The following is a 16,378-nucleotide window of genomic DNA, read 5'->3' as shown; positions in this document are numbered from 1 at the left end:
TACTTAAAATAATATAATTAGTTCTAAGTTTGTTAGAGAAAGTTCATCTAGCACCAGTAGAACACTGAAACTAGAGTAGAAGGAAAAAGAGACAAGGTGGCTTTAATAAACACAAAGCAAGGTGAGCAAAAGTACATCTGGAATAAACGATAATCACATTCACATTATCCTTTAGACAGAATTGCTGATGAGGGTTTTATTTATAGCCTTGATGTTGAAAATGGCAGTCCTTCCAGCAAGATGGAAACAAATGTACTGAATGCAGAAAATTGTGAGTGTGTATGTTCTGTGATGTGATGGTGCTTAGTCTAGTGTTGGTTCTTTTCCTTGAATACAGTGGTGTTGGAATTGGCTGCAACCCTCCATGGTCCTGAATTCAATTAAGTAGATTGGAAAATGGATGAAGGTGTGTGTGTATCTGTGCCAAGAGACTTATTTTTATTTAGTAAACAATAAGTAAATGACACACTTTCCTTTGGTGAAATATGAACCATCTATTCTATATTGTAATTAAAATATTAAACATGTTTTTATATGAATATGTAAATACTTAAAAAATGTCTGACAAAGTGCATCCATCCATCCATCCTCTTCCGCTTATCCGAGGTCGGGTCGCGGGGGCAGCAGCTTGAGCAGAGATGCCCAGACTTCCCTCTCCCCGGCCACTTCTTCTAGCTCTTCCGGGAGAATCCCAAGGCGTTTCCAGGCCAGCCGAGAGACATAGTCCCTCCAGCGTGTCCTGGGTCTTCCCCGGGGCCTCCTCCCGGTTAGTCGTGCCCGGAACACCTCACCAGGGAGGTGTCCAGGAGGCATCCTGATCAGATGCCCAAGCCACCTCCTCTGACTCCTCTCGATGCGGACGAGCAGCGGCTCTACTCTGAGCCCCTCCCGGATGACTGAGCTTCTCACCCTATCTTTAAGGGAAAGCCCAGACACCCTGCGGAGGAAACTCATTTCAGCCGCTTGTATTCGCGATCTTGTTCTTTCTGTCACTACCCATAGCTCATGACCATAGGTGAGGATAGAAACATAGATCGACTGGTAAATTGAGAGCTTTGCCTTGCAGCTCAGCTCCTTTTTCACCACGACAGACCGATGCAGAGCCCGCATTACTGCGGATGCCGCACCGATCCGCCTGTCGATCTCGCGCTCCATTCTTCCCTCACTCGTGAACAAGACCCCGGGATACTTGAACTCCTCCACTTGGGGCAGGATCTCGCTACCAACCCTGAGAGGGCACTGCACCCTTTTCCGGCTGAGGACCATGGTCTCGGATTTGGAGGTGCTGATTCCCATCCCAGCCGCTTCACACTCGGCTGCGAACCAATCCAGAGAGAGCTGAAGATCACTGCCTGATGAAGCAAACAGGACAACATCATCTGCAAAAAGCAGTGACTCAATCCTGAGCCCACCAAACCGGACCCCCTCAACGCCCTGGCTGCGCCTAGAAATTCTGTCCATAAAAATTATGAACAGAATCGGTGACAAAGGGCAGCCCTGGCGGAGTCCAACTCTCACTGGAAACGGGTTCGACTTACTGCTGGCAATGCAGACCAAGCTCTGGCACCGATCGTACAGGGACCAAACAGCCCTTATCAGGGGGTCCGGTACCCCATACTCTCAGAGTACCCCCCAGAGGATTCCCCGAGGGACACGGTCGAATGCCTTTTCCAACTCCACAAAACACATGTAGACTGGTTGGGCAAACTCCCATGCACCCTTCAGGACCCTGCTAAGGGTGTAGAGCTGGTCCACTGTTCCGCGGCCAGGACGAAAACCACACTGTTCCTCCTGAATCCGAGGCTCGACTATCCGACAGACCCTCCTCTCCAGGACCCCCGAATAGACTTTTCCAGGGAGGCTGAGGAGTGTGATCCCTCTGTAGTTGTCTGACGATGTGTTTATACAAAAACTATTAAACTAAACTATAAAAAATACAAAAACTGTTTCATTACATCTGCTTGAATGCCTTTCTTTTTTAATCCTGTGTGATGATACAACATGTTTCTTGGCAGCTGTCATTCTGGCAGTACCACATTTGCTAAGGAAGTACAAACCGCTTGATTTGTCATGGAATCAGATGCAAGGCCAAAAAAAAAGGCTGGAGAGCTCGGCAAAATGCCTCTGCCCATCTATATCAATGTGTCATTTGCAGATATTCTGTGTGTGGTCGACACTCCCATTTCCATCCACATTCTGAACACATGACTGTTAGGTTAATTGCTGGGCCCTAATAGTCCCAAAGTGAAGAGCGTGCTGTACATTAGACTGGTGCTACATTCAGGTTTAGTTTGTTCACCTGAAAGATAACACCCTTGTGACCTCTGTTTTTCACAAGCCAACAGACAGAAGGACATACCTGAGAAGTGATAGTTTCCATCATTTTTACCCAAGCAATATGTTACAATCATATTTGCTCAGATTCGAGAGACTGGGATAAACAAATAAAGGAGCTTAGACCAGATTTTATTAGACAAAGAAACTTCCAAAACAACAGACATGCAAATCAAAGGAGGTACTGCCAAACACAATGCCAACATTCTGGAATATAAAAACAAAGACAACAAGAACCACATCCCCCTTGTTGTCACCTACAACCCACTTCTTGAAGCACTTCTATAAATTATAAAAGAACATTAGCCAATACTAAATAATGATGACACGTTGAGAGATGTATTTCCAGAACCTCCACTCTTGGCATACAGACAACCACCAAACCTACAGCAACTACTTGTCCGAAGCTCCCTGAGTGAGCCAACAGATAATGGTACTTCTCCCTGCCTACAGAAAATAATGTAAAATGTGTGCTCGCATTTATATTACAAATCATGTAGTCCTACCACACTGCCGACAAGAGCATTGTATGCAGGGATCATTTTCCTGCAGATCATCTAATGTGGTCTAACTAATCATGTGTATGAAATGTCCCAACACTGCACTCTGTGTGGTAGAAACTGGACAAACACTCCGCCAAAGAATGAATTTACACAGGTTTCACATTAAGCCTGGCAATAGAGATGTTCCTGTAGCAGCTCACTTCAGCAGCAATGGACACTGTGAGAAGGATTTTAAAGTCCCAGTGCTTATGGGCAGCTTCAAGACACAGCAAAGAGGGAAAGGAATGGGAAGTTAAATTGATGCTAGAATTTAACACATTACAACATGGTTAAAATAGAGACAAGCGTTTTATGGCCAGATATGAGGATTGTTTACATCTCTCTGACTGACCCAGACAACTTGACTACAGATCCAAAGTGTATGGAAAAACTCATCAGAAACTTCAAAAGACTTTGTTGGACAGATCTTGACTATATCTTGACTCTCTTCTCCTGCCAAAATAATCTTGGCTTGGAGAAGTCTTATTTTTTTACATTGAAGATGACCCACTTAAAGGTTTTCCAACACTGTCTCTGTCCGAGTGTCTATATAAACACAGGGAACTCTAACTTCTGTATTATAAGTTGCCTGAAGAAGGGGGCCTAGGCTACCTCGAAAGCTTGAATACTGTAACCTGTTCATTGAACCAATGCAAGGTGTCATTTTGCCTGACTTCTCATTGTTCTTGCTCAAACCCCAAGAAAATAAAAAATGATAGAAGCGTGGCCAATTTTGTTTTATATACTGCTCCTAAATGTAGTTTCATCTGCTTCACTTATAAAAATGTACAATACATAGGCAAACTAATATTAAAGTATACAAGATGTCTTGTGTAGAAATATTAGAGTATTCAGATATCCTGTATAAAACCCACCTAGGTAGCCCTCAGAAATGGCTGCCTCTCAGTCTTCAAATGAATGTTAAAACCTCTGACAATATGTGCTCACAATTATAAGATACAGTATCATTCCATTATAATGTTAACCGAATATACTGTACATAAAGTAGCTACCATCCATTCTTTTTATTTTAGTAGTGTAATGGCAGTCGTCCATGCATTTATTGAAACCACATGAGCCTATCCTGTCAGACTCTAGTGCAAGGCAATAGTGAAACTTGAAGTGGGTGCCAGTCCAGGCCTGGACCTACATCACACCCAGTCGTCAAGCAACCTAACTTATATCCATTTGGGCTGTGGAAATAAAACATGAAAACCCTACATATTACTGACAATTTTCTGTGGCCCTCCAACTACTACCCTACCCTGCTGCCCGAGTTGCACAGCTGCAATTGTAAATTTAAACTGCAGTGACCTATTTTTCCTGCAGACCTCTGCAAATGTGTTCATGAAAATTATAACCCCAGCCATCTTGTTTTTCTCACAGTGGTTTCGGACTACAAAAACACATGCCGGTCACTGTTGTTAAAACAGTGAGGAGGTGATCATCTTGCAGATGTCTGGGAACGTATGGCCCACTAAGCTGTTTCCTTTGGGGTTAAGCCATTTTAACTGGTTGCATGCCAAAAAGGGCCATAAGGTTGGAATCCAAGTTTTGGACATGATTTGGGGAAGTTCTTGCTGTGGTGAATATGCTGACAAATGCTCCCTCCGGGACCAGCATATCACTGTAATCGACAGTTACTTTAATTTATACCAGCAATTAGCTGCATTGTAGTTTCTTTGTTGTTTAGCAACAGTGGAATAATAAACGGATGGCATAATTGCAAAGAAAGCAAAAAGAGATTGTTTCCATCATACTATGGTATCATAAAATTCCTGCTATATGCATTAAATGTAAAGTCTGTCTAGACATTCTTATAGAGCCAACTGTTATTTTGGCAAAAAAAAAACCTTTAAAGAATTATTTCTTCATATTTCTGACTTTCTTAATTGTTATTATTATTATTATTATTATTTAATGTTTACAATTTGTACACCACCAGAGCAGTATTCCCTCCTGCTTTTCTCCAGATGGTTAACCACTTAGAAATGAAATGTATGCAATTAGACAGACTTCCGCAAATGACATCTTTCCATTTTCTTTACATTAAAATACTGTGCCAGTTTAAATAGGCAACATTTTAGCTTTGAAAAAACACAAACTACTTGTATAAATGAAGTCACTCTATCAAGGAGACAACTGGGAGTCCAGTGGCTGTCAAAGATAAGCACTTGATTGTAAATCATTGCATCTGGCTGACTGCATTTGCAGTGTTTTATATTAATAAGTCGCTGTTTGGTCTCTTAGGAGACATACTGTTTCATTTGGCTGATATAATTTTAAATCAACTATGATGAGTAAGTCTTCATTTTCAAAAGCTGTTTTGAAGAGAACTTATTTTACTATTTGTTACAGAGCTGTAGTGTCGCCAAGCAACTCCATGGCAAAGTCCCACCCTAAAACTAACTTTCTTTATTTTTTCAGCAGAAGTGAAAACAGAAGGCATAGTAATTGACAGCCCTGACTTACCGGAGATTGTCAGACCTGCCATAACCACTAATGTCATTGAGCACAAGCCTGAGAAGGGCGTGAATTTCTGTGATCGCTCCTGTGAGGAGTTTGGCAGCATGTTTCAAGAGCTGACAGGAATGCGGAACATGGTCAGCAGTTTGTTTGATCGATTGCAGAAATTGGTAAGTATGAGTGTACAGTAAGTTAAACTAAAACCAAAGAAAATGATTAGCCGTGCATTAAGGTTTAGACTTGAAATTAAAAATGCTAAATGGCAATTTAGTCTTTAAATAACTTTGTCCATTTTATCAGTTTAATCAGTCTTCATTTCCTACAAAGCCTTTCATAGCAGGCACCAATCGCAAGATACTTTACAAAGCAAATAATAGAAGTTACAACCCTTACCCAATATAAAACAATAATATAGATGAAAAAGGGTCAATTTTACACAAAAATAGAGCTTTCTTCCCCATAACATATAATAGAAGCATTTGTTAAGGTGGACATAGCATCACTAATATTCCCTTTAGTACAACTTTTTTTACTTACGAAAAATTAGAGACAATTTGGTACAATCCATTTGTTAGTGAATGCAGTCAGTCAGTCATTTTCAAATGTGTTGATTCCTGGACAGGGTTACGGGGGTCTGCTGGAGCCTATCCCAGGTACTAGAGGGCACAAGGCAGGAACAAATCCTTGCAGGGCAAACACACACACACAAAAACCACGCACACTGGGGCCAATTTAGGATCACCAGTTCACCTAACCTGAATGTCTTTGGGCTGTGGAAGGAAACGCATGCAGACCCGAGGGGAACACGCACACTCCACACAGGGAGGACCCGGGACGTGAATCCTGTTCACCTTATTGCAAGTTGGCAGCACTACACCTGAACCACCATATCTCCTAAGTGAATACATTTAAAACATATAAATGGTATTTGATTAATGACAGCTAAATAAGCATGTTTTCTTATTGCAATCTTTTTAGATAGACAATAAAAGTTGTCATTTTGCTCAACTTCTCACTATACAGTATTCATAATGTCTAACACTGTACAACACCCTAGTATTACTTTCATCCATTTTCCAACCCGCTGAATCCGAACACAGGGTCACGGGGGTCTGCTGGAGCCAATCCCAGCCAACACAGGGCACAAGACAGGAACCAATCCCAGGCAGGGTGCCAACCCACGCAGTAGTATTACCTTAAAAAGCAAATACTCGTGCTTATTGTAGCTGAAGGCTTTGGGGTGGGCCGCATTTTAACCGAAAGAATAGAAGTGGCGATGAGCAGGATTTTCATCATCTCTTGAAAAACACTTCAAACACTCGTTTAGTGTCAAACCAATGTGTAAAGCCTGATATACACACCCAGAGTCAACTGTTTGTAATGCTTCATGTGCTTCATTTTATGCACTATTAAAAAACCCATTCACATGTATCCTTTATCATTTCCATTCCATTATCTTATGTAGGTATTTTTATCTAATTAAACAACTAGTTGTATTACCCGGTTTCTCCTGAGGAATTTTCTTGGTTAATCTGATGTATCAGAAGTGCTGTCTTGTATACAGTATTTGTGGCTGACACCTTTATTCAAGGCGATTTACAACATTTATGATACATTTTGGTTCTTTTGGTTTTCCAGTTGGAGCACAAGCAGTTAAGGGACTTGTTCAAGGTCACACAGTGTCAGGATTTGAAGTCCAAAGCCTTAACCACTACACCACACTGCCTGCCTGCACATGATATTTATTATTATTATTTTAACATGACTTAATACTATTAGTTCACTGGAGCTCCTTTCTCTTGTAAAACATATTGCCATAAATCAATTCTTGCTGTTCCTAGTGACTGTATGGAAGTTATTTTCTGCAATAAGGAAATGAGAATTAAAATTATAAAATGAAAGTGCAATCTCTCTTGCAATTTCATTTTCAAAGTCTACACGCAAGAATGCTGCAAAAATTTTAAAATAAAATGAAATAACACCTTTTTTGTAATTTCATTTTCAGCCTGAAAGCAATGAAGCTGCAAGCATGAAAAGTAAAATGTAAATAAGCATTGGTGCCACCTGCTGCTCACTGAGTTTTAATTTCTGCTTTGCATTTTCATTTTCATGTCCTCGACATGTAAATAGTGCAGGTCAATGGGCGGGGCTTTGCACCTCGACTTCCCACAATTCTCTGTCCTTCTTAGCTGTAGCCGTGCGGGCTGCATTAGAATACTTCTCACTTCGACTGTGTTTAAGTGATGTGATTTTGATCTTTTCACTTCTGTACTGTGAGCTTCAGAGCGAAAATGTCCCACAAAATCTGAAGACCAACATAGTTGTAGTTCTGAAGTAATTAATGTGCTATTTAATTACAATTGCATGGCTGTCCAGGTGGTTTGTCATGTGGTGGGTGAGGCAATGCACCGTAATCACCGCATGCCCCCAACCTCTCTCATAATTACAATATTTAACATGACAAAAATTAGCCTTTATTGCATCATAATTTATATTTATTTACAGTACATTGAAGTGGAAACAGGACACTTTGTATTTTTGTTTTTTTTTTTAGAATTAGATAATTTACCCCTCTACAGTCTTCACCACCTCCTCCTTCGTCCCTTTCTTCTGTAGTTGATCGACAACTCGATTGGACTCTTTATTGTTATAACTTTTTAAAATAAAGTGATATAGTAGTGATTATCTTATTCCCTATGAAGACTTTCCATAATCTGCAATTTTCATTTAATTCATGCTTCTTTTTCCAGCATTTATAAGATTTTTTTAATTCACCTTATTAAGAAATATATGAATAATAAATATGAACTGTATTATCTATGAATTAATTTCATATTCATAAACAAAAAGAATGAAATTTGAATAAACCGGAATCAATTTTCTGACTATTCTAGAAAGTATTGAACATATCATTCCAAAATATTATTACAAAATATACTTAAATAGGTGGAAAAAATGTAATATAATCCTTCCATTACCTGTCATTTGCAATATGTTTTATATTCAAAAGCTGTGTAGCACAGAGTTTATACGCTCTGGGTAGAAAATCTTAATCAAGGAAAGAAGCATTTTCTTGGTTTTGCCTTTGCAGTAGATAGTCCTCATTTTTTATTTGAAAATTAGAGATATAAATTGTGCTTATCAGTTGAATTGGTATACAGTAGCTATACAATTCAAATGCCTTATCTATTACTAGAAAATTCAAACAGTTGGTGGGCTACCATTTACAGCCAGTACCTAAAACCTACCAAGAATTTACTTGTGACAAAATGCGTTTCTCATTGCCCTGTCTGTGAACTGGAACATGCGATCTAAAAACCTATCATATAAAGAATCTCAAACTTTATCTTCATCTTTCACTGTTTGAGCCAAACAAACAGTTGCTTTAAACTCTTTTTAACATAACAGAAGAGAATTTTCAAACACACTTAGTCAAATTTAGGGTTATAGTGACCATAGCCTCTCAGCAGCATCTGGTACAAAGCAGAAATTAACCCTGGTTGCACTTATACATACAGTAGGACTAATTTTGAATTACCAATCAACCTAAACTACAACGTTGTACATGTGTTTAGGCCTCACTATTGGAAATCCCCCATGCATGTTTATGAATGGCATTTGAGCCCAGGATAATGAATGTGTGGGAGGCAGCAGTACTAAACACTATACTATGGGCCCCATCGTGTATTTTAATAATTCTTAAATACCTTAATATCTGTATATAATTGGAATATAAATCTATTTAAATACAGTAGGACAGCATCAATAGAGAATATACAGCGTTTTTTTGCAAAGTCATTAAAAGTACAAATCACAGTGACATAATTGTTGACTGTTTTCTTACTGTTTATGACACTTATGTTCACTTGGGCTCTCTGGTTTCCTCCCACAGTCCAAAGACATGCAGCTAGTGGTTGTAGTAACTCTTAAATTGGCATGCAAGTGTGTGTGCGTCCTGCTCCAATGCTGAATCCTGGAATCCTGTCAGTGTGTCCTATGACTCTCTGTGACACGTTCTGAAAATGTTGATGCTGACTTCTTCTTCACTGTCAATGCCTGCTTATTTTCAATTAACTGTTTTGTATTCTGACTTTGTGGGATCAGAATGCAGAGATATTGATGGATGGCACGGTTTGGTCAGGCTCAGGGATTTCTTGTCATTTAGATTTGATTTCAGTTACCTTGGCATTCGTCTTGTTTTACTGTTGTGCTACCTATTATGTAAGCAGATGCTATATGGGACCACCATTATATCTTTTACAGAGAATGCTCACCAAGGCTGTTAATAATAAGTTGAAACGAAAACCTTACACACAGATATATGTTAGTAGAAAAGAGCAGATTGGCCCAAAGAAAGCAGACCTGTAAGGTTCTTATCTTGAGCTGTTTTCGCTTATTAAGCCCATAACCATTTCATTACTTTTGATAGATAGTGGCCATAAAATTTGGCTACAAACCACAAAGGTCAAGTACTCACTGCTGGCTCACTTTTTGACCTTCAGCAAGTCACTCTGAGTGTATTCCTGTTGCTATAATTGTAAGAATTTGAATATGGTATTACAGCGTATTGTATGAGCAGGTAACTGTGGGAGTATGAGAAATCCTGATAGAGATACAAGAATGGAAATGTGGAATGTAAAGACTTTATTACAGACTTGAAATACGGCTCAGATGCTAGACTGTCTTCTAAACTGAATATTGCTAATTATACTCTTTCTTTCTATATAAAGTGTACAGAAAAAGTACCCTAATTGATACCACAATCCATCCATCCATCCTCATTTAGGCTTATTGGTTATAGCATAATCTGGGGTCTTCTGTAATGTCTATAAATATACAGTACATTCAGAAAGTATTCAGATCCCTTAAGCTTCTGCACATTTTATTGTGCTGTAGATTTAATTGTAAATGGATAAATTTGTCATTTATCTGCATCAGTCCACACTCAATAACTCATAATGACAAAGTGAAAATGTTTTCAAAAAGATTTGCAAATTTATTTAAAATTAAATACTGAAATCTCTCATTTGTATAAGTATTCAGACCCTTAATTTAGTACTTTGTAGAAGCCTGTGTACAGCCTCGAGTCTTCTTGGGTAAGTTTATATAAGCTTGCACACCTGGATTTGGGCAGTTTAACCTATTCTTCCTGGAAGATCCTCTCAAGCTCTGTTAGAATGGATGGAAAACCTCCATAAACTGCCATCTTCAGGTCTCTCCACAGATGTTCTGAGGGGTTTAAGTCTGGGACACTCAAGGACAGTCAGAGACATATCCTGAAGCTGCTCCAGAGTTGTCCCAGTCTGAGGTTGTGTGCTCTCTGGATCACATTTTCTTCAAGGACCTCTCAGTATGTAGCTGCATTCATCATTCTCCCTGTTCCTGTTGCTGAAAAGAAACACAAGATGCTGCCACCAGTATACTTCACCATAGGGATAGCATTAGGCAGATAAGCAATGCCTGATTTTTCAAGACATTTTGTTTGGAGTTCTGCCCAGAGAGTTTAATTTTTGTCTCATCAGACTGGAAATATTTTTCTTCACACTCTGAGTCCTTTAAATACTGTCATATGCCTTTTACTCAAAAGTGGCTTCCATCCTGCTACTGTACCATAAATGCTTGATTGATGCAATGCTGCTGAGATGGTCATGCATCTGATAGATTCTCCCATCTCAGCAGAGAACTTCTGAAGATTTGTTAGAGTGACCATTTGGTTCTTAGTCATTTTCCTTGTTCAGGTTGCCTGGTTATTTAGTTTGGCAGCCCTGGCAACTCTAGGAAGCTTCCTGATGGTTCAAAACTTCTTCCATCTCACAATTATTGAGCCCACTGTGCTCCTGGGGACACTCAAAGCTTTAGAAATGGTTAAAGTAAAGAAGATGCACCTGACCACCCTTTGTTGCACCACAGCAGTAGGCCTGAATACCTACATGAATGCGAGATTTCAGTTTCTGATTTTTAAAAATTTTTGCAAACTTTTCTGAAAACATGCTTTCACTTTGTCATTATGGGTTATTAAGTGCAGATTGATGGGCATAAATGTCAAATTTGTCCATTTAAAATTAAATCTACAACATAATAAAGCATGTTGGAACTGGATAGCTCTGAATACTTTGTGAATCCACTTTATCTAAGTATCTCCTACAAACTCCCCTTCCCCAGTCATAAAGAGAAGTGGAAATCGCCACAGAACTTTCTCTGTTTGAAGCCCCCTCACAAGATGTTTAAATTAAATTAATGGTTTGTGAATGTTTTGTACTCACTTACCTGGTGCAGATGTCAGACATTTTCGGCACCAATAGTCATTTAATGTTTTACAGAGATCCAATAAAACAAGGCAGTGGACGTAGGTGGTTAACAAAGTTAAACCAATGTTGTTATTTTTTTTATTATTGTTTTTATGCCAATGTCTGTTATGACTGACATCTTGACTCTATTATCTGATACATTTTTTTCCTCCGCATGTGGCCCTCTCACACTGTCAAAGAAATTGAAATGGTCTGCAAGCAGTAATGGTTAAGCAATCATCTTGAAACATTTCCAGGTCTTAAATTGTGTGCATGAAGTCCAGTATTAAAGAATTAAAATTGGACAACAACACACAATCTTTGCTTAAGTTTAAAATCTGAAGAAGAAAATGTGTATTTGTCCTTTCATTTGTTATCATTGTTAGTGTACCATATGCATTTAAATGATAGAAATGTCTAAGAGGATATATTGATTACATAGACTAACAACAGGTCACCAATAGCTCGGTACAAATCACAGTATAAAGTTTACTGTTGCACTGTTTGTTGCTAGGACAGTAAAAATGTTCGTACAATGATACAGAAAGAATATTCCATTGAACCCTGAGCTGTACAAAAGTCAAGTTCATGTTGCTACCTAATGGATGCAGAACATGTGCTTATAGCGGAGCCGTACCTCAGGTTGTCTTGTTTTGTGACGGTACTGGCCTGAGTTTTCTTCTGGGTGTTTTGTTTTTTTCATTTAGTCCAAAGACATAAGATCAGGTGCAGTGGATATGCTAAACCAAGTGTGTATGTATTGGTATGCACTGATGTACCATCCATGGTGGGTTCCTGCCATACAAATATTGTCTGAAGGACCAGCTTTGTACCATTTTCTATATGAAAACATTTTTTCTGAAAACTGATGACTTCTCTTAATATTCTTAAACCTGTGTAATCCAGTTTTGAATGGATACAAATTGTTTCTTCATGTATTAAGTTCTGTTACATTTTTATGTCTATTTATCTATTTTGCCAATCGAACTTTTGAAATAGCCTTTCCGAATTCAGGGTTGTGGGTAACCAGGATCCTCATTGTTGAGGACCTAAGCGGCTGAACCAGACCAAGGGGACTCCCACGTAACACCTAGCTACAACAGATAGATGTTCATTTCAGGAGGATGGGACCGGACCACTTGTCTGCCTAGGAAGTTGCCAACCAGAATCCCGAGCTGTTTGATCATGTGGTGGGTGTGACAATGCTCCCCAACCTGACCTGACCTGGTAACCATGCCCATCATCCACAAAAGGCTACCCTCCAGAGATCATCAGTTTGACTTCATTACAAGCCACACTCCGTCTTACTACAAAATTCACTGATGCCAGCGCAATTTTCAGATGCCAATTGGCTTAAAGTGCATAGTTTTGTGATGTGGGAAGGACCTGAAGCACCCAAAGAAAATGGAAACTACACAATTTCTGGAGTGCACACTCTTTTTTTTTCTGTGTTTAAAATCATATAATTTTAAGATACTGTATACTCCCAAAGTCTTACCAATAGTCAGATGTAAATCTGTTACATTGGTGCCCTAAGTTAGGGTCCATATTTTGAACAGAGGCACAGAGAATTGTTAAATTGTCCCTATAAACATCATTCATTTAAGCACAACTTTCTCGTAAAGTTTGACCATCACTGTTTGAGATCAGTTGGTAACCTTCATGCAGTTGTATCTGTGTATTTGTTTTCCAGTCAGAAGAAAATATACTCTTGCAGAACATGATGAAGTTGTATGAAAATCGGACAAATGAAGGTATGTGCTGGCAAGACGGTCGACTATTTGAAAGAAATGAAGAATGGACTGTGGACAGCTGCACCAAGTGTACCTGCAAGGTGAACATGAATGTGGTTTTTATACAGTTTTTCTTTATATAAAAATAATTTTATAAAGGATTTCTTTTTTTGTCGATTTATATACAGTAAGACATACAGAGTTTGGCTAATGTAAAATATTGATATTTAAAAATGAACATGATGACTAAAGTAACCAGAAGATTGCTTGTTTTCTTGTATATCTTTCAACTGAGATTTCAAACAAATATATTTTCAAAATATATAAAACATATGTTTAAGTTTTGAAGGGATGGATATTTATTTAATTTTGTTAATGTTAATGTTGTTTATATTGATTGAATTATTAATATTTTCTTTTGTTGTTTCTGAATAGGAATCTAAAATCGTTTGCCATCAAATCACTTGCCCAGCTGTGTCATGTGCTAATCCATCCTTTATTGAAGGCGAATGTTGCCCAGTTTGCTTACGTAAGATGAATAATTTAATTGCATTCAAGTGTTTTCATTTATTGCATGTTTCATGTATCTTAAACTGTTATTTCAATTTCAGATGAACATTTGACTGATTACTCCGTTCCAAGTCAATATGGAACAGATGAAAAACTAGCAGTGCCAATACCATTTATTCTTAGGTTAAAAAGAAAAAGCAAACATAAGTATCATGATAATTGATACAGCACAAGACTGTTATTTATTGCCTTTCAGTGTTTGAATGTTTTTTATTAATTTTATAAGCACAGTAAGACAACTCAAACTGATCCTAAGACACTCCTATCTGCTCTACAACACTTTGAGTTCTACTAAGCAATTAAGTAATTAAAATGTTTGTATCAAAATGCTAGTCAAAAAATGATAACTTTTAGTTTTAAATGTTTCCAAATTCAAATTATAGAAGCACTTGCTTAATTTACGGATACAATAGTAACACAAAGTGTAACTGTGCTCGAGTTAGTGATTTAACATCATCAATAACACAGAAGTGTAGATTTCTGCTCTATACCTTGGCTACATGAGATGTTATTGACCATCATACAATGAGCTGCATAGTTGAAGGATAAATTATTACTTGTAACACAAACAAATAAGTATAAAATTCTCAAACCACATTAACCCAACCTAGCATTATGGGGGACTCCAGCAAGGCAGGAACAACCAGTTTTGTGTACGGCTCACTCACACAAACCTGAACCTTACTGACATTGAGTTTATTTGGAATTTCACCTTAAGCTAATTTGCAGGATTTAGGAGAAAACCCAAACAGACATGTGGAGAAGCTGCAGACTCCACAGAGAGATTCAAAATAAGGACACTGGATCCAATGTGCCACCATATAGTATTTATTTATTTATTTTTCCTTTCTTGTTATTTCCATTTCTGTATGTATAGTTGACTGTAATAATGTGCAGATAAGCACAAATTGTGCTTCTAATACAAATGAATGAAGAAAGTTTGGTTAAGAGCTCACTCCATGGTACAGGATATGTTATGCTCAGTATTGCATATGTAAAATGCAAATACCAAAGTTAAAAATGACATTGATGTTTTGCTGCAAGTATAAATATTTTAAGTCTTGGTCCAAGCGTATATTTTTTCCTACTCTGATGCAGAAAATGGCATTGACTAATCAAGTTATATTTTATTGGTAGTATTATCATTATTTTACCATATACTGTAAATCAAACATACTGTATGTACTGTACAATATTAAAGACATTTTATATTTACTTAGCATCACATTTAGCAAACACCTGGAAATCTACTGTGGACGCATAAGTGGTTAGACAAGCACATAGTGAAAAATCTGGAAATAATAGGAGACTTGGTTGTTTTTATTATCATCTCAGATTTCCTAATCCAATAAATTTTCCTAAAATGTTAATTAAAAGATCAGTATTTTAAGGTTTTATTACCTAGGAAGGTTTCTGTCCCTACACACTTGTTTCTAGTTATTTTTAACGTAACTGTTCATGTCTTTGGAATAATATGAACACATGGAAATGAGTGACATTCATAAAAGCCCTCTATTTCATTTGGCTAGAACTTTTATAAATATCATGTTTAAATCATTTAAATAAGAACAAGTTATTCATGGCAGCACAAGGCACAAACTACAGCTCCCTTATGTTTCTAAGAAAATAGGTAAGATTAACGGGTCTAGATAAAGGCTACTCTATTATTAGTTAATTTGCTCAGTATTGTATATTAACAATATTTTGTGCATAAGACAACAGTTAATTATATTGTTTTATAATTTGAAACAGTACTGTTCAGCAGCAAATAAGTTTCAGCTGAGCATGAACCCAAATGATGAAGAATGTGGAAAATAACAGGGGCATCTTAATGTAAAATAAATCCACACCCTCACCTCTATTTAAATTTTAGTTCTTTTTCTTTAAAGCCAAGGACAGTGAAGATGGTTGGTCACCATGGGCAGAATGGACTGAATGCACAGTGACCTGTGGTACTGGTACTCAGCAGAGAGGAAGGTCATGTGATGCAACGAGCAACCCTTGTGATGGACCTTCCATCCAAACAAGAAAATGCAGCCTTGGAAAATGTGACAGCCGCAGTAAGTTCGATGTTAATATTAATTTTTAGAGATTATTATTCTTGACTAGTTGCTTATACATCCATTTTCTCATGCATCATGCAATAGTGTAGCCTAGGAGTAGTGGGTGCTAGAGAGGAATCTTTTCATGAATTAGTCTCTTTCAATATACACGTAACATTGTCTCTTCATACAGACTTATGCAATGACAACAAAACAACACAATGACACAGTGATGTCTGTATTCTAAGGTATGCCAAGAAAGATCACATGATTTCCATTGGATTGACTACATAAGGAAATACAAAGGCTGGGCATTCATTACACTGAATATACAGTATTTGTTGATTCTTGTATGTGAATTTCCCTTGCTGAGTGCAGCAATTTAGTTAAAGTGGGCACCTGAC

At 37.9% G+C, this 16,378-nt stretch overlaps 1 protein-coding gene across 3 annotated transcripts in view; it reads left to right on the top strand.

Annotated features, from left to right (window-relative positions):
* thbs2a (thrombospondin 2a) overlaps nucleotides 1-16,378 on the top strand; it is a 93,948-nt gene that overhangs the window by 7,760 nt on the left and 69,810 nt on the right. For 2 of the 3 annotated variants that reach the window (XM_028821004.2, XM_028821006.2), the window contains exons 5-8: nucleotides 5,304-5,512; nucleotides 13,323-13,463; nucleotides 13,798-13,891; nucleotides 15,822-15,992. In XM_028821004.2, the coding sequence (XP_028676837.1) occupies nucleotides 5,304-5,512; nucleotides 13,323-13,463; nucleotides 13,798-13,891; nucleotides 15,822-15,992 (615 nt within the window). The remainder of the gene's footprint in view (nucleotides 1-5,303; nucleotides 5,513-13,322; nucleotides 13,464-13,797; nucleotides 13,892-15,821; nucleotides 15,993-16,378) is intronic. The other variant, XM_028821005.2, reaches the window with a different exon arrangement.

Source organism: Erpetoichthys calabaricus, chromosome 15, assembly GCF_900747795.2.
Source record: "Erpetoichthys calabaricus chromosome 15, fErpCal1.3, whole genome shotgun sequence".
Classification (NCBI taxonomy): domain Eukaryota; kingdom Metazoa; phylum Chordata; class Cladistia; order Polypteriformes; family Polypteridae; genus Erpetoichthys; species Erpetoichthys calabaricus.
This window is presented reverse-complemented; position numbering and strand designations above follow the sequence as displayed.